The sequence below is a fragment of the Netta rufina genome (assembly GCF_964035555.1).
Source record: "Netta rufina genome assembly, chromosome: 3".
Taxonomy (NCBI): domain Eukaryota; kingdom Metazoa; phylum Chordata; class Aves; order Anseriformes; family Anatidae; genus Netta; species Netta rufina.
In genome coordinates this window covers 106,832,435-106,855,208 of record NC_140125.1, presented here as the reverse complement: position 1 = coordinate 106,855,208, position 22,774 = coordinate 106,832,435, and the positions used below count along the sequence as shown (strand labels likewise).

Below are 22,774 nucleotides of genomic sequence, written 5' to 3'. Positions count from 1 at the left end.
TTATATTAGCTCTCACTGTGCATGGTGGTTTTTTTTTCCACCTTTTTTTTTTTCTCCTTTTAAATTAAAGGATTACAATTAACATATGTGCTGAAAGAACCTCAGCCTGTTAAGATCCTTCTACAGTCAGGGTCATCCATCACTGCTAATTAGCAGAAGTTAAGGAATAAAGAAATCTTCCATTTCTCTTCAGTTGCTCCCTACTGAATACAGAATTCATTAATGAATAGTGGAGTTGTCTCATCTCTGGGCAAGCGCCCTTTCACAACAGCTTCTCTTGGCAAGGATGCTGAACAGGTGGCAAAGTCTGGAGTTCCCATAACAGAGGAAGACACCAGCATGACACAAAAGCGCTGAAGAAGCTCAGAATCCTAGCACCAACACATATGCCAAGGAAGATGCAAGTAGCACAGAGGCTTCAAAGCAGTATAATACGGCCCTTCAGAATAGCAACTCCACATATAAATTAAAGTTTGAGGATGTGCAAAAGAGGAAGACAACCATTTTCCCCCAGTTCCATATACACCTGATCTCAGAGCCCCTAAAGCCACAACTAATAAATCCATGGATAACAATGAAGTCATTTCTTGCCTACAGAAAACAGAAGTTAAGACATTGGATACTGAAAAATGGGCGTTCTTTAGTCTAAAAAACATATCAAAAAGAGTATCACTTCTAATATATTGCTAGATATGGAAAACGTAAGATGACAGTACCTACCCTTTCAATAAAACTATTTAATCAGTCAGAGAAGAACACTGAAAGCCTCTACGTTCTCTTATATTTAGAACATAACTGGTAAGACAGCCTGCATGTCACTCAATCAGAAGAGCATCTGAACAACCTATCATTAAAAATTCTAATGAAATTCTGTCACAGCAGCTTTTAACATCTTAAAATATTTTCAGTAATCACTTGACATGCCTCACTGAATTAGGAAGAAGGTACAATATTCATGATCTGTGCTATTAGGATTCACTTGTTACAAATCAACACCTAGAAAGGACAACATTATCCCCACAGAGTATCACAATGCAGTCGGACTATAAAACATTCATTTAATTTTCATGTTCAAGAAAAATGATTACGAATGATTTAAAGTGCTCCCATAGTATAGGAAAAGAAAAAAAAAAAAAAAAAAAAAAAGCTGAGAGTTCAGCCTCCAAGTTTCTTTCAGCATAAAGGTGATATTGCAGTACCTGTGCAAAGCTGAGAATAAGCTGCTCGGACTCAGCAGCACTGGCCCTTGAGGCAGCACAGTTCCCCGTTCATTGACCCAGTGCAAGTATCCTCTGGTCATGCCTGCCATCCCAATAGCACGTGCTGAGCAATACAAAAATTTATATCCATTTCTGTGAACAGAAGTGAAAGAAGAAATTACTGTAAAAAAAATAAAGCAGGTGTTTTGACATTAATAATTGTGAGTTTGTTTTTGCACAAATCAATCATAATGGTTAAAACAGACATGTTTAACCTACACCTATTTAAAATGAATAAAAATGTTTATTTCAGAATGCTGGATAACTAAATTCTGTCTGGCTCTACTACAGTTTATGATTTACACCTAGAGAGGGTTCATTTACCCCTGGTCTTTTCATGACTTCATACAGGTTGTTATCCACCCCTGCACACTAAAACCATAGACCTTAGAATTAACTGAAATGATATCTGCCAAGAGGAAAACACTTGGCATATAGCAGACAACAGCATATTAACCTTTGCTAAATTAACAATGCTACACTCCTGCCTTTTGGGCCCCTTTGGAGAGGGTTTTGGGGAGAGGGGTGAAGATGACAGGGGAAGAAAAGATTGGTCTGCATGCATGTGTGCAGCAGCAACATGCAGTTTCAACTCTGAGCAAATTAAAACTGCAAACCATAGTGTGAGAAGTAATCTTGACACTTTCTTGTCTTGGTACTGAAATAAAAGTTTCAGACAAAGTCACTGGCTATCCTTGGTTCTGTCATGATGGAACAGAGTCCAATGACATTAGTGCAACTTAACAGGCATAGTTCAACCTAATAGCGTTTTCTTTTGCAAGTCCTACAAAGAAACTATTTGTGAAATAAATACTGTATTCAGTGCATGCATGGTCATTAAATCTAACTATTGAACATTTCTGTAGTGTTCAGCTGTAAAATCTAGCTGCTACATAATTAACTCGGTAATTTGAAAAGCAACATGACTCGAATCCATTTTTCCCTAATGCTTTTGATCACCAAAGCCCTAACAATAGACAGTGCTGGCAGGCATAGAAATAACAAGCGCAATTAAAATAAAAAATAAAAAAAAAATTAACGTTTTCACCAAAGGTAATGTTGAAGTTATACACAGAAACCAAATACTGTTCAGCACATGAATTCACAGGCTGCCCTGTCTTTTCTGTAATTTTGTATGCCTATACAGAATAAAAGCATTGACCAATGTCTCTGGCATAATTTAGATTCCATCATCCATAATTTATAATTCATTACCCATGTAAAATAAGAAGCAATAAACAAGCCTTACTATAACCCTAGTGCACAGAACAAATCATATTAACTATGAGGACAGTGGTTATGTGTACCAGAGGCTCTCCAGACAATTGTGGTAGGTTGAATATATAAGAACAACTGAATTTTATGCAAGATTTTTTTCCTGCATAAAGTAGAAATGTCAACTTGAACAGACGACAATCACAAGACCTTTTTGTTGAAGCTAAAAATCTGAATTCGTGAACATATATATGAACAGATATCAAAATATAACAGATATTTCATCTGATCCCATTTAGATATCAATTAATTTTACTCTTAACTTCCTTTTCTCTCAATTGCTATTGAAAAAACTGGTCATACTAGGATTTTCACCATGTTAATGACGTTAACTGAGATAAAGTTCCACTGATCTGCTATTACCCAACATTTCTTCAACAGTCAATAAAGAAAAACAGTTATTTCAAAACATCATTACACCTCAGGTATCTGAGCGTACAACCAACAAGTGATTATGATGAGTTCATGTCCTTCCATCAGTAGCAGTAACAGTAGCAGAGAAGACATTTATTCCTGTGGACCAACAGGCACAAGTGTATTTTAGCTACTGAGCTGTGCTATTGCAGCTCAAATATGTTGCCAGGTTAAGAGCCAGTTCCTCAGGCTCTTCACAGCAGGTCTCGTTGACTTTTTTGCAATCTTGTCAACATGGAGAGATGGGAAGGTATATGAACATCTTATAAGCTAATGGCGTTTCAACTCCCAATTTGCAAGAAGTTCCACTTGCTGCAGCTATACAGCTCATTCAAATGACTCAAGTTTTTGGAACTGCAATGTTATCTGTTTGGAACGGTTAAGAGAGCAATCACTACTCATTGGCAGGGGGCTTTTGCTCTTGATACCCAGAGAAAAGCCTGCTTTGTGACATTGCATAGCAGATGTTTATACTGTGTAAGCATCGTAGTATCTCATTGCTTCAGATGAGATTGCTCTTAAACTCCAAGGTTAACAGTCTAGAGAGATTTTAATTTTTAGATGCAAATGAATCAAATGCATAAACACATGCAAGCCACAGATGTATGAACAGATTTACTGAATACTCACTGGCTCACTTTATGGTACAACTTTGCAATCCCTTGGTGTGTCCAGTCTTTGCCAAGAGTAGGCAAAATATGACCTAAAGTATCTGACCTGAATAAAGAAAAAAATAATGTAATTGAAATGGAAAAAAAAATAAAACAAAACAAAAAACACCACCACCACCAACAAAAGCTTACTGCTTTTAAATAATAACAGATAAGGCTAATAAAAGTCCCCCTAATTAATTTGGCTTTCTGCAAGGTACTAACTGCAATCAGAAGAGGATGATTTTATTACCTTTTCTTTCAAGACAGACTGATATGTCTATGTTGTTTTAATCAGTCTTGTGCGGATAAGGATAAGGATGTGTGGATAAGCTAGTGAGCTTGCATGGAAGTTACAGAACATAGGCTATCAATCAGACCTACCTAGTAGCCAAGAGGATATTAAGCATACTTTTTGAGGTTTACATTGCATGTTTTCTAAATAAACCAAATCGACCTATAAGGTAGTGTTGGGAAATTACAATCTTAAGAGAGAAAGACTGGGCAGTGGCTTAGGATGGATTTGCAATAGTATTGTATGGTGAAGAGATTCAATTACTGTCCAGTTAGCTCAATAACAGAGACAAAAGTAGATCCCATTCAGTTCATTGACACTTAAGAAAACAGAAAGGAGGGGATACTAATGTGTGTTGGCACCAGAAAAGCATTTTGTCCTACAACTGATTAATCGCAAGGAAAAAAAAAAAGATATTTCAGTTCAAATCAAGTATTTTAATTCATCCCAGATTAAAAAAAAAAAATAACAATAATTCAAGACTAATTATACATAGGTAAGTTTGCTTTGAAAGAAATCTAAGGTCTTGTCTACTAGATAAAAATGACCCTCACTGTAATGCCCCAGTAATGCCTTTTAAAACAGAATGCAGGTGTTTCTTCTTTTTAAGTGAATCTATTGTACTTCACAAATGTGACACAGCAAAAAGTGAAAGGTCCTGCAATACTACAGTAAATACTATCATAAAACAATAGTAGGTAACAAATAATGAGCACATGTAGCATATGTCTTTGTGAAATCGTGAATCTAGCCAATGATTCTTGCAGTATTTTAAAGCAAGATTAAAAACACACACACAGACTCCACAAAACACTAGAATGTAACAATTTGTTGCCTTGAAATTTCCCATTAATTACTCTTTTTGCTTCAGTCCAAAGGACAGAAGCAGATAAAAGTCTCTCCCTGAACTCACCGTGTAATTGTTCCATCAATGTCAGAAATAATAACTTTATCATCCCAATTCCATAGGTAAATGGTGCCTTCACAGCGGCAAGTGCCTTGATATTGTGTTGTAACACTAAAGGTCACATCATTGGGGCCATTCTTGAGCTTTAAGCTTTTCTGCAAGACATTATCAGCAAGATAATCAACAAACCGAGCATGTGAAATGGACACAGTGCAAACAGAGCCACAGATGATCATTGCCTTGGTCACACTGAACCTTATTGCTTTCAGCAAAGCTATTTTCTAGGTAATGTTAGCAGAGGTTTGCTTTGTGTGATGTACATGAGGCACGGCTTTAGAGAGTAGAATGAAACAAACAATAAATTCTGTTTCACAGTAAGGGATATGAAAAAAATATCCTGAAAGGTTCTCATACAAATCTACAGGGATTTTTTTTTCCATACTGTGGTAAAGAAATATATGGAGGGAGAAGTGTGAGTAACAAGAAGTGCCATGAACAGTGAAAATGACAGAGTGCTTACATGAGGATTTGTGTTCCAAGGCACTACATCTCTAGCCTATAATAACCCACCTTTCTTACCATATGAGCTACTCAGTCTCCACCAAATTTCCTTAACTTTCCCACCCTGCTGCCCTTCCTGTCCACTTAGAGACTCACTGGGTGTAAGACAACTGATTTGATTCTTTTTGTAGGCTCATTCACTGTCACAAAATCTGCAGGAGTTTCATACTTTAAGTGTTCTTAGTTATATTTCATTGCAATTGTTCAATGAGTTAAAAAGTGAAAAGGAGGTGTGAATACAGAAGAACTGATGGGCAACCGATGAGTCCCACCCACTCAACTTAAGAGTAGTACTGGGTTCTGCTAATTTCTGCAAGACAAGTATCAGTGTGTTTGTATAATGCTTACTTTCTGTCTGATACAGGAAAGTACAAACACATTCCATCTGTCTCGTGGGAAAAAATCTACATTTCTTGCAAACTATGCAGCCTATTGCTCACTGCCTGAATAATGCTGTACTACTCGTATAGGTTTCCTTCTGAAAATTAATTGGCTGTAGATAAGAAAGACAACAAAAAGCATTTCTCTAAAGTAGCCCATTTTTCCAAATCAAATTGGAATGTGCAGAACACAGAACAGTAACAGTTTTGTCACCATTAGTCAAAATGCCTCTGCCACAAAGAAAGAGAATTGGCTCAGGAGAAATTAATAGCCTGGCCTCATAGTAGGTTCACAAGCAGCTCTTTCAGAAGTTACTAACCAAGAACTGTATTTATGTAAAACTGTGCCTGTCTGTCTATGAATGAGGGGAAGGGAAAGGAAAGGAGGGGCAGGGGAGGGAAGAGACCTGTGAGTTCTCACACACACGGACTGAAAGGAACAACATTCATGTGTAACACTGAAAAGAGAAAGGAAAAAATTGTTTTGAAACTATAGTAAGAAATGGGATTCAATGCAAGAAGTAAAAACTAATTAAACCTTACAAGCCTGAATAACAGTTTTGTTCTTGTTGTATTAGAAATGACATTTCAGGACAAGGATGTAAAACTAACTCACAAGCTGGTCAGAAGTGAGTCGAAGGGTTTTTTTGTAACTGATTCCAGACAACAATGAGAGATGACTCGAGTTGGTTTGTAATGACCCAAGGTTTTGTTTGGCAGCTCTAGGGTCTTCATCGCTTGAAGAAGATTCATCTTTTACTCTGGAACATTGCACACACAGAAAATGATACTATCATGTCAGTAAATGCATCTCAGTAACCATTAAAAATGCATTAACAGTGAGTCACCAAATAAGTTATTGATTCTCTGCTTCTAACGTCTCACAGGAGGTCATTCATATCATGGGTTTAAATATATCAATGGAGAACGGAATTTTCATTCATGCTTGTTCCCCATTATTCATAGTTGGATTCGTCTAGTCATTCACTTGTCTATATGCTAGTTTTCACCACTTAAATTTAACAGATGTAAATTAATGAGATTTTTGAGTCAGCATAACACATGGTGGTAAATATATATAAAACACTAAAACTATAAAAACCTCTCAGTTCTAGAGGAATAAAACGGGAGTTGCTATGCTAGGGTTTATTTGGTTTTCTTTTTTGTTTGTTTGTGTGTTTTTTTAAGAAATTTAGCAATTAATCAAAGAATCCAAGTGATGAAAGTTTTATTAGCAAAAAAAAAACTCCTCCTCCTTTTTCAATGAGCAATTTTAGATCATTGGATTGTTCTTTTCCAGGATTTGCAGGATTACCCCATTCAGGATATGATGATGAAAATGTTTAAAAAAAAAAAAAAAAAAAGCCACCCCACTGAACTCCTTTAGAGAATTCTATTCAAATACACATCAGCAGAAAAATGTTTATTTTTCTGCTAACGTTTTTTTTCTGATTTTTTTCTTTTTAGGGTCAGTTTTCTTCAGAGGGAAAGTTTTCCTATATTACACAGATCTATCACCCAGAGAAGGTAAAATATCCTTTCAGATCCTTCAAATATCATCTTCAAAACAATCAGCTATTGGGCTTTTATTTCCATCACACCTGGATGCTCTTTGATGACAGGAAGTCTTGACCCAGTATCAAGGTACCATGTGTCATGACTACCAATATTAAAGAAAAAATCATTATCCTTTTTAACATCAGATCTCAAAAGCTTTACTCAATATTCCACTTGCACTGTTCTGCTTGCAAGTAACAAATTCTTATCAACAGATTTGTAAGATCAGTTAAAACAAACAACAAGCACCAATTACAGAACCTAGTCTGCTTGAAATCTTAATCCCACTTTAAAGCCTATCTTCCAACAACTGTGTAATAGAAACAGACCTTAATGTCACTTATTATCCAGAAAAGGGAGATCAGCCTTTCCAATTCCTTCTATGTATCTCACAAACTCAGAAAACAGAGCCAAGTAAGACAACAGCTAGTCTCCTACAGTGCAGGGAATACCTTTTCCAGCCCACTCTCCTGGAGTGTAACTACTGATCTCCAGAAAGAATGTCAACAACAGCCTTCTTGTTTCACAAAGGTGACCCCACGGCTTAACTTAATAGGAATAAAACATATTTAAATCTGAATGCTATGGCCTTCTTCAGTTCTACGTGCAGAACGCATGAGCTGTCTTTACAGTCAGATCTGATTTACAGTCAGTCAGCAAAGAGGTAAGGGAGGAGACCTGTCCCTGGCTAGAAAGTTTTGGGGGCAAGTTAAGACTCATCTTACAAAGCCCTACTGAGGCAGAGAATCTGGTCATATGGTATAATTACTTTGGAGCACAAAGGAACAGAATTCTGAAATCTGTGAAAAAAAGTAATAGAACACCATGCCATTTTCCTATCAATAGCCTGTGAAAAGAAGCCTGGAAAGTGTTAGACCCTTGAACCTCCTAAGATACAAAGGAAGAAATTAAACTGTCAGGCCATAAATATTCATAAAGCAAGTCAGAACTGACAACAACCTGGGGTCATCTATGATCTTTCCTTGAAAACTCCAGAGAGATAGTTTTAGAGAACTGCTCCAATTATCGTTTGCTGTCAAAGGGCTGTAAGATGTATGACAGAACTACCAGCCAAACCGTATACTAGAAAAAGCACACTTGCAAGGTCTGCAACCCTGACATGCCTTCCTATCTGCACTTAAACTCATTTTTATTTCATTGTACGAAATATTTCATTGATGCAGCATTTCTTTCTTAAAATATATGAGGTAGCTTCCTTTCACAGTTCAACTGTAACTCATGCTCATTTCAGGTACAGATAACTTCTTGGGTACCTGTTTGCCATGCTCATCTGTGAAGATTCTTCTCCTGTAAGTCTGCTCCCACTCATACCTTGCTCTGCCTTTGTTTCCTGCAAAAATACAAGTATGAGAAGTTGAGCAGAATATCTGAAAAACCTGTTCTGTCTTGTATAGACTATTAAAAAACAAAAAAACTTTTATGCAAAAAGCAAGTGAGGTTTTTACACACACACACGCCCCTTTACTTGCAGGCAAAGTACAATTTTAGGAATGTCTTAAAGAATAAAGGCTGTGCAAAGGACTAAAAAAATGCAAATATAGAACTCAGAAGAATTACATTTCAGTCTTGCATAGAAGTACAGAACTATCAGATTTCAGGTGGCTAGCACTGTTGAAGTTCTAGGATCAACCTCATAACTATCCAGTTAATTAACCACAAATAGCTAGATTTCACTTAAAAGGGCAAAATATTACACCAGAAAAATAACAGAAACTACCTTTCAAGGTATTTGAATAATCAAAATCAAACTTTCCAAATTATTTTTACCCTGAGGAGGTGCTAACCTATATCGATTTCTTCCCAAAAGTGAAAGGCTTTTAAAAAGTGAATGTTTTTGAAAGAAACAAAGAATAACGCTTCCCATTGCCAATTTATACCTGCTCTATACACAGCTCTATAGATAAGCAAAATTCCACTAAGAAAGAAATTCTAAAAACTTCAAGTTAACTGTAGAAACTAAAGTCTCATGCTCTGAAGCCCATATCCACAGATCAGTACAGTGGTTATTTCACGCAAAGCTAAAAAGTTCATCTATTGAGGTACAACCATAAAACTGTATTAGAAGTCATTTTCTCCCCTCAAGTACTAAAGCTTCAATTGTATAAATGAATATGAAGCAGTTTTATTAGCAAACTTTAAAGATTAAATATGTCTAGACAGAAGATCAATATTTCATACAAAGTTTTGCTTTTTTCACCATAACGTTCTTTAATGTTCATTCACAGCTTTAAGGCCATTACCACAAAATTCTAATGCTCAGGAAAGAAATTCAAAAAGGCTTTAAAACTAATATACATTCAGTTTTCCATCTTACATTTTGCTGAATTTTACAGTGTACTCTAGTCAGAAATCTCTTTTCTTCAGCTGTCAATGAAAACCGCGTGAAGGTAAATAAAACACATAAAAACGTAAAATTGGTGGCACAGCTCTTCAACTCTAAGTTTCCAGTCAAATTTAATCCATTAGATAACATTGTCTCACGTTAGTATAAGGAAAAGAAATGCAGAACCAAAACACTGCAAGTAAACATTCCAGGTAGGATCTGATCCAAGGCTTTCTGAAGTCAGACTTCAGATCCTGTTCAAATGTCTTTTAATGTGTACATCCTCATTCAAATTGAGTGCCGAGCTAGGACTAGAAGCAAGGTTCTGAGGGATGAATATGATGGTATCCACCCTTCCCACTGCACCCAGAAGGAAACTGCTTGCTTCTCAAACTTACCTCTTTAATAGTGCTGTTTCTCCCTCGCCAGGAAAACCACCACCTTCCACCTTTTTTGGGCATCTTGTCCCTCATGATAGATTCCACAGTGGCCTGTGATAAATGGGTGGTAAAATAAAAAGAAACCAAAACAAAGGACAAGCTGATATATGTAAATGAAAAAGTGCCAAATGTACAATTGTAACTGATAATAAATAGAATAAAAGTAAACATACTGTCTGTGAACCATAAATTCCACTAAAGCAAAATCTAATGGTATCCAGCACTGCTTTGAAGTAACTTAAGCATGAATACTTATGAAATTTTTAAAAGAAAAATGAAAAAGAGACAGAAATCAAAGAAGAAAAATAAAGCATAAATAGGTATTAGTTTAATGTCTGGAATGAAGAACCAATGTTTTTAAGTTAAAGTTACTTAGTTAATAATTTAAATAAATAAATAAATAAATAAAAAGATCACTTCCGTAAAAAGCTCTCATGGAAAACAGTAACAAACCAGCATGCAAGATGGTCATTCTCATTAAAAATAACCATAAGGCTCAAATTTAATCACCAACTAAGAAAAAGGCAAAAAACTAACTAGCTTTTATGAGTTTAGCGTGATGCTATGAACTTAAATGACAGTGTTAGAAATGTTTTTTGTTACTTTTTTAAACCCTGGCTACTTTCTATTGGTTATATGTAGTTGAATCCCAGTAGAGAAAAGTTTCTTTCAGTAACCATAATGACTGGACCTTATGCAGCTTAACAACAAGAGTTGAATTATTTCTTCCAGAGAGCAAGCAAAATACAAAAGGGGAAATATTACAATAGAAGTGGCCACAGCATTTGGTATGCCCTAGAAGTGCTTAGCTACTGGTTTTCTGATGAAATGACAGTCTCTACTGTAAACCAAGTCATCAAAATAAAAATGCAATGTTGATAGTGATACAAAGAAAAAAAGACTATTCTAAGAAACGTTTGCAGTTAAAAGAGAAGATTGAGCTCTGCTCATGTACAAGACAATACAATGCCTCCCTTTTCTGTTTTTCCACAGGTTCTCCTTCGATATGCTATCTGAAGTATATTAGAAGAAAGAAGTGAATGAAGCTGAGCAAGTAGATTGAGAACTTTTTAAACGTATAAAAAAAAAAAGTGCAGATGGAGCTACAGAGAACATAACATTGAGAACAACGGCTACAGTTTAAGGAGGTTCTCAAACATCTGGACAACTTCAAGCAGATGTTCTATTGACTTTTAATGAGACCACAGAATCATAGAATACCCAGAGTTGGAAGAGACACACAATGATCAGAGTCCAACTCCTGGCTCCACACAGGATCACTCCAAAATCAGACCCTATGTCTCAAAGCATTGTCTAAATGCCTCTTAAAATCCATCAGGCTCAGCGACATGGCCACTGCCCCAGGGAACCTGTCCCAGTGCCTGACCACCCTTTCAGTGCAGAACCTTTCCCTATCCCCCAGCCTGACCCTGCCCTGTCCCAGCTCCATGCCATTCCCTCGGGTCCTGTCGCCTCAGCGCCTGCCCCTCCCCTCCCCTCGTGAGGGAGCTGCAGGCCACCATGAGGCCTCCCCTCAGCCTGCCCTGCTCTGCTGTGGACTGAACAAACCCAGGGACCTCAGCTGTTCCTCATACATCTTGCTCTCTAGACCCTTAACCATCTTTGTAGCCCTCATTCGGATGCTCTGTAATAGTTTTATATCCTTTTATACTGTGCTGTCCAAAACTAGACACAGTGGTGAGGCCACATGTACATGCTTACAGTTAGGCAGGTGTTTAAAGCGCATTTTGCTGAACATGTGTGATTCTTGCAATAGCTCCAGTTTTCAATCACTTCACAAATCCTGTTTTGATTAAAGTCTCTTAATATTCTAACTCCTTAGTTCCGTTATTAATGTAAACCAAAAACTCTAATAAACAACTGGTTAAGAAAAACAGTAGGATTGAAGGAACTGCTATTTCCCTCAATAGGAAAAACATTTCATACCACTTGTTTCTATTTATCCTTCCTAGGCAAAAGCCAAGAGATCTGGATCCCAGTGAAGACCGATATGCACCTAACAAGGTTTGAACCACTCTGTGGAAGTGATCAGCAAGTACAACTACAATCCTTCCTGTAGGCACTCAAGTTTGGTGGGATGAATCCCACCTTTGATGATTACTGGAATATGTGCAGTAAAACACAAAACAAATCAGTCTCTGCAACATCCTGAAGTTCAAACCAGGTTTGCCAGATGTTTGGGACTTCTAGGATCATTTTACTTTATATTGGGATACTACAGTGCAGCTACCTGTTTGCATATATAGGTTATGTTCTTTCTGATTTAGTGCTACATGGTGGTGGAGTAAAAAATTTCTCCAAAACCCATAATACTCTTAATTTATGGCAATAGAGATAGAATTTGAATTCACATAGGTAAAACAAAAAACATGTGCTGGGTTGCAAGTGGCAGAAGGAAAGCGTAGGATCCAAAATATGTTAAATTCATGGCTAAATAGCACACGTTGGTGCCAATATTGATACTTGCTCCTTTATAAACTTTCACAGTAGCATGTATTTCTGTCCTGAGGCAACAAAATGTAATTGGACTGTTCAATGTGTATAATATAAGCCAGCATACAGCTGTTACAGGGTCATAGCTATTAGTCACTGCCACTGTTGTAATGATCTTAGACTAGGAAATAAGAACTATTCACAGACCAAATTTAATGGTTACGAGTGAATAGATATAACAGTGAATAGTAATGTGTGAATAGATACAAAAGCATCTGCATATCTGTTGTAAAACTACCCATTTTCTCTACCTTAGTGAATGATGCAACTTAATAAACAGTAGAATGTCACAGCTCCCACTCTGACCAACCTTCATATTCAATCTCACCTTTGGCAAAGGTTTCTGGAATGCTTGCATTGCCAGCAGAAGGGGACCAGCTGTTGTCCAGTTGTAGTACCTAGGCATTCAAGAGAGACAATTACTGCATTTCGTAATCTCAAGGTTCTAGTGCACAATCTAGTATTTATCATCTGGTACGTTAAACCCATGAAGCTCCTTTAGCTCAGGTCCAACTCTGGCCTGGACCAGCAACAGCAGTCTCACCTTATTCCACGGTATATTCATAGGCATGTGTTACTTTTTGAGAAACATAAGAGAAGCTATGTCCTTAAGCAGAAATGGTATTTGTCATCCATTCCTTACTGTACTTCATTATCGCAACACGAGCTACATTTTTTACAAGCAGGTTTCTCTGTTTCTGCATCAAGGCTCTATACAAAGGTTATGGACTGGAGTCTGTAAGATGTTATAGTTTTGCTATGATGTGCTGAACACAGCTCAGCTTACATTGCAGACAGTAGGATTAATACAGTGGTATCAATCATCTGTCTAGAGAACATGACAGTTAAGATCCTCACTGAGTGCTCCTCTCTTCTCAACACATCAGCAGACACATGAACACTACCTTCAAATATCAGAGGACTAAGGCATGGAAGCAGTAAGTGACTGACCTCAGACTGCAGAGAGGGTCAGCTATACACCTCTCAAGTTATCCTTGTCTGATGAAGGAGACAAGGTCATCATATACCCAACACATTTGTGATTAAAGAGTATTGTATAAGGATGTACTGGACACGTCAGATTTTTATAAGCAATGTCTATAACTAAGGATAGCCTATCTCCTAACTGCAGCACAATGTCATTATGTCTTCTCTACGCTAAACACAGTAAGTCAGCTGCAAGAGGCTGTCAAGTTAAAATACCCTTCATAGAGCTGCATCTAGCATAGGCCATAGTGCTGCACCGCCCAGCAATATAAACATATGAAATAATGTCTCAGCCTTCCAGAAACAGAAGTCTCATATTGAGTGGGTGAAGTCTGACAAGTCTTGAAAAGCAATGCCTCCACAGAGGCACGTCAGCAAAAATATTCAGCTTATAGAGACAACCTGCTGGGTACGGAAGGTCTGCAAGCAGACTGCCACATCCCTGTAAATATTCATTATTCAAATTTACTCAAGGCAAGGCTTAGCAAGTTCACAACCTATTTCATTTTTACTCTATCAATTGCATGTGAACACCATTAGCATTTAATACTAGCTTCTTGAAATTCAAATTCTGTTAAGTTAGTTGTGACAGGTCATCTGAAGCTGCTCTTTCAGTTTAAAGGAGGAAAGGTACATGGAAGAAGAAGAACCTGAATTCACTAGAGAGATGACTCCTTCTAGAAGAATCTATGCTATGAATGTGCAAAACCCATTTTTCAGCTATGGTCAAATTGATCTAACACTCTGAAGTAGCACAAGCAATGTTTTAATTGCAACAGTAAGAATCATTTCTCCTGAAAGATACTTACTTATTTCCAATCTTAACCACAAGGTTAGGGTCATCAATGATAGCAGGATTGTCCACAAACTGCTGATATGTTACGGCATGTTCTAAGAACTCTTCTGTTGGGAAAAAAATGCATATGTAAATCATACATTTATAGATTCCTGGGGCAAAACAACCTAAAAAAATTAGCATTAACTCAGACATATAGCTTTCCCACTCAGAGTCTGCCCGTGACTACTAGGGTACGAGATCAGCAGTAATATAGAAGCAAGAGGTTCAAAAACTCTCAATTTCAGAAGATGCTGAGGGTTTCTTTGTGAGCTGTTGGGTGTCCTCCTCCTTCATAAGACAAGCTAAGTAAAAGCTTAGGGATGTAACTGTGAGGAGGAAACTCAGGCTTCTAAGCAAAGTAAAACAGTACTTTGTCATCACTTCCACTGATCCTCTGTCCAAATCAGGAACAGGTGGGCTTACGTATACGTAAACCCATGAGCAAAAACTTAATACTCACTTCTAAGGCTTACTGCAAAAGGAACACATCTGTGAACAAACACCCTTTCCACAAGTTGTTACTCCTTCCACAAAATTCCCATAGTTTACAGGTGATTTGAACAACGAACATAGATCACAATATATTCAAAATGCTTTAATAACTATCTTTTGAACAGAAATTAATGTAGCATCAGGATCAGGTGGGTTTATGCCTCCACATTACTGCAGAATATGCATGCTTTAAACCGTTTATCTTCACAGTATGCAGCTAGAAGTTTCAAGCACAGAGTACTCTAAATGATTTATGTAAAGAATCACACAAGAAACTGGTGACAGAGCTGATGTCCCCATTTACAGATCTTTTTCATTCCTGACATGGACAGTCGAGTACTTCCATATATTTTCCTAGTATACAGCAGATTATTAAAATATGTTAAAATTATAAGTCCTTTATCAGTGTACTGTTTTAAACGTGAGAAATTTTATGAAACTTGTCATTTCAGGGACAATATTTTCTCAACACATTCCTAGATACAGCCGCAGGAGGGCACTGTTTCCTCGGTCAAGGATGTTAAAACTCGTCTGACAGCACACGCCTCTAATTCAGAAGGTCATTTAATACCTTTGGTTATTTCTTTGTTGTCAGTAAGGCCTCCACAAAGAGAAATGGCAATGGAGGGCAAATCTCTGATTCCATCTGAGGTGCTTTCAACACCACTGTCAACACCTGAACTCCCAAAAGACTGTGGAGACTGACTGGCAGACCACGGCCCTGTGTCATTTGTGTTCTTGCTTTGTACACTGTCCCCACTGAAAAAGAAAAATCAGACATTCAGTCTTCACATATCCATTCCCAAATTCTCTCCCTTCAACATGCACTGCTTACATCTGATGCATACTTAAAAATACAGAAAAAGAAATTTGCTTGTTTTAGCCATAAAATTTAAACAAAGTAGCATAGGCCTCACATAACCTTCCAAATTAGGTTGTTTCTACTTACTTGTCTAAACCAGTCGTGTATAGCTCATTTACATGAGAGAGGAAGAATAAGACAATAAACTGTAAAAGCTTATTAGACAAAATAATACTACTATAAGCAGAGTTTATACTAGTAGGACTGTTCTCACATTGGAAGAAGAATAAATATAGCTTATTCTTGAATTTGTATCAATTATATAAACTGATATCTAACTCCAAAATGAAGGATGTATATGTTTGCATATTTATGTCAAATGTGTATATAAATAAAATAATTTACATATAAGCTATTAAGATCTTTAAAAATTTAAGAAATAGCACATAATTATATCCACTTAAGATCTGTGTATAGATGAGATCATTATTACAAAGTGCAGGCTCTTCAAGTTCTGCTTTCCATTCCAGATTTATATGAATGCATTTGAGAAAGGAATTTGCAATCCAGCCTTTTCCTCTATATTACTAATCTTCCTCTGTTTTATTGAAATGCTAATATTACAACAGCTGAGTTTAAGCAAGAAAGAAAAATAAAATATGCAAGCTGCCTTAATTGTTGCTCAATGACTTTAGTCAAATGACTAGAGTGATGTGGAAAGAAGACTAGAAATTTTAAAAGAGATTCTGATAAAGATTGAAACAAATTGGAAGTTGTATGTTTGGTATAAAATATTTTCATACATAAATCTGTCAGGAACTCATTTTTGAATGATGCACAACATTCATATTTATGGGCAATCACCCACAGTAGAACAATGTAAGAGCAATAATTTTATGCTGTTAGCAGTAAGCTGTGTTCTTCACAGTAATAAGCAAGGACATGGGGATATATATATCCCACAGCCAACTGCTCTCCCAGGGCATGTGAGTAACACTCACAAACATCAGTGTACGTTACATAACAATCCACAATCAATATATGATGCTTAGTTGACCAAAATGGAAAATCAATTTTAAGCACACTTTTTAGGCCCTAATGCCAAGCTATCCGGAAGGTCTAATACTCCAAGCTGAGGTGAAAACAGAAGGAAAACAAAACTTTGTACTTTAAAAAGGAGATCTCATCCAGTTCACATGAACAGTTTAAATTTGAAAGGAAAAGAGCTATTTAAATAGTAGAAATATAAACAAAGGACTTATACTTTTTGGGGAAATAAAGTGCAGCAATTTCGGGATCCATGTCAGTGAGGTCATCTAAATAGACACCATCAGCACCAAGATGCCGGCTTCGTTTGTCTGTAAGGGATGGCATAAATAAGCCTATTAACAAATATTTTCTGAGTAACAAGACAGAATTGTTATTGCAATTTAGCTATTCATTTTAGGACTGAAAAAGAAGACAGGTTGTAACACTTTGTGAACTACAGTTGCATTGAGTGGTACTGCCAAAAGTTTCAAACCAAGTTGCTTGCATACACTATTCACACTTCAAACACACAAACGTGACAGCATAGGACATTATTTGAGACATGCTGCAGCCCCACTGTTCCAGACAAAACCACTGGGAATTAGAAGTCAGTGGTCACTACAGGAAAACAGAAAGAGGAACTTTCATAAGTATTTCCACAGGCCTATCAATCAAAGCATTTAATCTCCACATAATTAATCTTCAATCACCCTGCAAAACAGAAACAACACAACAGACTATCACTACAGTCACTACCAGACTATACCTGGCATGCTGGTGGAGACAATTCACTCTTTCAAACATACAACTGATGTGTTGCACACATGCACCACTGCAGAAGACAAGACAGCATAGACCTGAACCCAGATTTTGTCTTACACTAGTACCAACATGCAGTGCCACCTCTATCCTGCTGTTGCTGCTAAGTCTAGACAGATAACTAGTATAAGGCCAAATTTTATTTGGAATTCATTCTAAAAACCCCAGCTTCTTGCTGTCACGATTTCCAACATGAAACATCACAAAAGCAATCAGATTTTTTTGTTGTTTTCAGAGACACTGAAAAGCACGGGGAAGTGGCTAAAAACGTGTATACTTACTGATAAAAAAAACATCTGCACAAATCAGGCTTTTATAGAGCTTTCATAATTATAGAATAATTAGAGCTCTAAAACAACATTTGTAAGTAAATTTCATGTGAAGATTTTAACATTTGGAATAAAAAAAAAAACATGGTTATAGATACCAAGAATTTGGAAGCAGAAAAGCAGACAGAATTTTATCTCGCAAATTCAAAACAAGATGTGTACCAACTAAACATAACTCCTGAAATGGATTATGTAAAACAAAACTACCTTAATTTACAGCAAACCTGTTGTTCACGCAAAATATATATTACTAGTTTGTACACGAATAGAGAGGTTCAACAACTATTCGTCATGCAGAACAACTCCAAAAATGGTCAAAGCAAGTAATTCAGCAGATGTAGAACAGGCTTCTACCAAAATGAGATCTCTGAATTCATCAAATATGGAAAAATCCCCAGTGAAGGAGAACTTGTGTCTTACTACTTCATTCCTGTGAGCTGCCTGCTGCACTGCTAGGTTTTGATGGTTCTTTTAAAGTTTATTCCTTTCCAGATCTCAAAGTGCCCTAAAGGCACAGATTAATTGATATGACAATGGGGTGCTTTATCACCATGAAATCTAAAGACAAAAATCATACACATAAAAGTGCAGAATCAACAGTTTTACCTTTCTTTCTGGTAGGGGAATCTGTCTTGTCAACTGCTTGGGCTGAGCAAGCTGCAGCTTGTTTTATTTCTTCATTGGCAGGCAACGGTGCTACAGCTGCTCCTGCAGACTCTGTCTCTGGCTTATTTGCCTCAGCTGGCAAGGGCTCAGTTTCATCTGCAGTTGCTGCATCTGCTTGTCCAAGGGCAGGTAGAGGAGACACGGTGTTAAACTCCTCCACAGGAGCACTCTGGATGACTCGAAAGTGAGTGCTTTCAGAAGGATTTACATCTACCATGCTGGGTTCCTTAGCTTTGATCAGGGAACTGGTCTGTGAGGGAAAATAAACAGACTGCTATAAAGAAAAGCTCTTAAAAAATGCAACAGCCAGAGTTTTACCTGTTCTGTTCAATTCAAGGATATCGCATTCTCGAGATGATCTTCACTCCTCTCTCCGTGAGGCAGGTGTAAGCCCTTAACCTCCCCTTTCCTGTATGAACACTCTGGCTCAACAGCTATGGTAAGGAGCCAGCCACACCTGACCTGAAGTTGCACATGGCTTCTGTGCAGCATGGAAGGCAATGCTGCTGGCATGCTACAGATCCTGCCAGCTAGCAGGGCCCTCAGAAAAGCCAAAAGGCCTCAGGCTGGAGAAAGGCACCAAGCCTTGGCTCAGCCAAGGGAGTTGCACATCTGGGCATGTGGAGATACAGAAGCACAGGTGCTGCTGGACTCACACATTCAAGCAGCCAATGTTATTTTTTGTGAATCAAACTGCTAACACCAAGCACCTCATTTCCATCTAAGGCCCTTTATGAATTTCAGTGATTTACCAAAGGGTGCTGGGTTCTATTTTATACGTTATTTAAGTTTCTAAGTTTTACAAGACTGGGTCTTAGGTACGTCTCCGTTTTCTACCATACATCATCTGTGCTGTGAAATAGCACACAGCATTTCTCTGTATCTCCTAAGGAGCAAAATGCAATTTTCTTACATAAAATATTACAATTTCATGTACAAACGGGATCCATTCCCTCTTCGGGAGTCTGCAATAAAATAAGCCCTATTAAAGCACAATAGATACCATCAGGAAGTAAAACAATTACACTGGATACCTTTGTAGCTTGGGGTAACTCTCCCCAGGCCCAGTGCATGTGTGGATTATTCTTCAGTCCGCTCCTGTCCATGGGTTTACTGACTAATTCTGAATCACTTTTAGGAGTAGAAGGGCGTGATCCTGATGGGCTGAAGAAAAACAAACAAACAAAAATAAATAATGCTTATTACAAAAATACTGCAAAAACAAAAATAACCACAATGCACTAACCACTTTCCAAACTGACATCCACCAGCCCAAAGCATTGAGTATTTTGTATTTATTATCAGCCATATGACAGTGTGAAAGCATGGAAAAACATTTCAAACAGTTCAGGATCTTCTTAGACTGGCACTCAGAGGTCTCATCTGTCATTTTTTAGTAAATGCCATCACAGAAAAGCTTTGAGAAGCAGAAAGAGAGGCACTGGATGTGAACATTTCATGAGGATTTTTTTTTTTTTCTGTGCGGAAGAAAAGAATGCGAAATGGGGATGGCACCAGCAGCAGCAGATGAAAAGATGTTAGTATTGTTATAATGAAGTGCAGAAATGATTCATTCACATCAACAAGCCACTTTACCCTGACTAAATAATAAATTAGTCTAAGGAATCCAGTTGATTACTTCCTTTTACTGACTTGTTCAGTTCTATCTTCATACACATGTTTTTAGGGAAACCAGCAAGAGCAGTGCACAAAGAATGTGAGCCTTCCCAGTGCAAAAATATTTAACTGTTTGTTTTGCTGCCTACTGGAATATAAAGTATTTAATCATTTATTAGTAAATTATCAGTTTGTAGCACATTTTTAATGTGATGAAGTCAATAACGTGATGTCAAGTTAGCCGTTAATAAATAATGATTCACTAGTTTCAAGGGCAAAATGAAAAATCCTAATTATTTATTCTGCCTTTCTGCGTAATGCAAGTCCTAGAATTTCTCCTAGAAACTCCTGAAGAAAGACCGTTATTTTTGTTTGAGCCAAACATTTGTGGCTGTGTGAGCCAGACTTTGGTATACTAATACAATCTTGATTTATAAACTACAAGGAAAAAAACAATCCACAGCATTTCTGGATCAAAGGTCCAAAGCTGAGCTACCTTCACAAAGGCTTTCTACGTTTAGTCTAAATTCTTCACGTTTGATTTATACCTTCTTTTAGATAAACTGAATAGCCCAACCAGTTTTGTTCTTTTAACATAAGGCAGTTTTGTAGAGCTTGCTCAGGCATTCATTCGTCGTAGGAAAATAATTACTTTACACTAACATAAAGCAGCTTTTAGAAACCTGTGAATTTCACATCTCTGAATGTTAGCAACTAATTATTTACATTATTACTGGTTTTTAGCTTTGTTGCAGTAACGTATTCCTTGAATATGGGCAAACACAAAAACTCTTCAGCTACAAATAAGTAATTTATCTAACTAAACTGTTACGTTTGTAACAGGACCAAAAAGAATCTTCCACAGCGGTGCTCAAGAATTTCAAATATTTATTAGTCCTTATGATATAACCTACCATTTGACAGACAAAAGAATTGATGCAATAAGCTGTAAAAGGCTTTTCTAGTTCTTAGGATTCAAGATATGCCTATTGAGATTAATACCTTTTACATATCCCACTGACAAATCTGTAGGATTTGCAATTCCTTCCACGCATCTAGGGCCCACTGAAAGTTTCGAATACAGGAACCTGGGAAATTCAAAAAGTCTCAGCCAGCAAAAATGCTTCTACGGCAACTTTAAGCCCCCAAAATCTAACTTTTGGGAAGTGTTATCACCACACAAATTAACCTGTGCACTACATACATTTTAACCTTCAAAATGCCTACTGTTTACTTCTCCAGTTTAGGCTGTGGGGTATATTCATCCCAAGTTCACTTACCCACCCAGATAACATGAGAGAATAGAGGCACTACTTCAGCCTGGGCTAGAAACTCTGTAGTTAGCAGTGAGAACACAGACCACAGAGTGGGGCAGGGAGGAACTCTGCCTTTTCCAGAGCTTTCTCTGAAAATACAAATTTCCTTGTACACAGAACTAAGTGGGGAAGAAGCTGGTGTTACGCAGCAATAAGAACCATGATATGTGTTCCCAGCCACACACACGTAAGTGCCAGAAATAGTGTACATTAACACAGATACAGCTCTGCTCTGAGAAGGCTCCTGCTGCAAAAGGTTGCCCCATGATCCAGGCACCAGTCTAGGTTATCTGTTCACAGAATCACAGAATTTCTAGGTTGGAAGAGACCTCAAGGTCATCGAGTCCAAGAAGATACAGCTCAAGTATAACCATGGTAAATCAGGAATGGGGTGAACATCTAACCCCACAACATCACCCACTCTCCCAAAACAGCGTATACACCAGAGTACATGCTATCTGCTGAACTTTCAACTCAAACACAATTCACATTCTATAAATACTCTTCTACAATAAAATACAAGATTTGAGGAGTAGCAGCACATTGGATCTTCAGAATTGTTTTCAGCTGATTCCTCCTTGGAGCTTACTGTACAAATACTAATGCAACCTCAGGGTAGACCATAATTATCACTGTAACAGCATCTTAATTTAAAAGGTCCAACATTAAATCAGACTGCAAACATGCATCCACTAGGCAAACGGGGTAAATTATATTCCTGCTTGTATAAAAGGATACTAAAGCATTCTTTGTATCTTCTGGAAGACAAGCTGGAATTTTGTATGCCACCCATTAGCATGGGGTTGGTGGCCTCCCACTGTGAGCTGTTCTACCATTACAGAGAAATAAATACCTTTGCTTTTCTTTCACATGCCATATTGTTGTTTAACACTCAATAGCTACTCTCTCCACCTAATACCCTTCTGGAACAGCAACAGTTTATACATGCAGATGGCAATTATGCCTACTACAGTCTTGCTTGTTTACTTCCTGTTTGTATAGTTCTGCTTCCATATGTGATGCCAGATGTCTCCTTTATCTGCTCAGGGACTATTTTAGCTGCTATTTCCCTCATACTATTGCCACCAAAGTAAAATCACACTGAAGACTAATAAAGCTCACAATCACATCCCTTCAATTTTCGTTGCTCCATTAGTTCAAATTAAATCTGGGATTAATGTGACACTTGCACTAGGTGTCAATAAAGCTGAATACCAAGTTGGTGCAGGATTTGTAATCCAGTGATAGCAACCTATACTTCACTGGATCAAAGAGTCAGAAGG

General features: G+C 37.4%; 1 protein-coding gene across 4 annotated transcripts in view; it reads right to left on the bottom strand.

Moving 5' to 3' along the window:
• Nucleotides 1–22,774, bottom strand: part of LPIN1 (lipin 1) — a 75,559-nt gene that overhangs the window by 7,373 nt on the left and 45,412 nt on the right. For all 4 annotated transcript variants that reach the window (XM_084284826.1, XM_084284827.1, XM_084284829.1 and 1 more), the window contains 12 exons: nt 19,593–19,722; nt 18,499–18,808; nt 16,980–17,073; nt 15,485–15,672; nt 14,393–14,486; nt 12,925–12,994; nt 10,041–10,133; nt 8,573–8,649; nt 6,358–6,502; nt 4,807–4,955; nt 3,579–3,665; nt 1,200–1,352 (listed from right to left, as the gene is read on the bottom strand). In XM_084284826.1, coding sequence (XP_084140952.1) covers nt 1,200–1,352; nt 3,579–3,665; nt 4,807–4,955; nt 6,358–6,502; nt 8,573–8,649; nt 10,041–10,133; nt 12,925–12,994; nt 14,393–14,486; nt 15,485–15,672; nt 16,980–17,073; nt 18,499–18,808; nt 19,593–19,722 — 1,590 coding nt within the window. The remainder of the gene's footprint in view (nt 1–1,199; nt 1,353–3,578; nt 3,666–4,806; nt 4,956–6,357; nt 6,503–8,572; nt 8,650–10,040; nt 10,134–12,924; nt 12,995–14,392; nt 14,487–15,484; nt 15,673–16,979; nt 17,074–18,498; nt 18,809–19,592; nt 19,723–22,774) is intronic.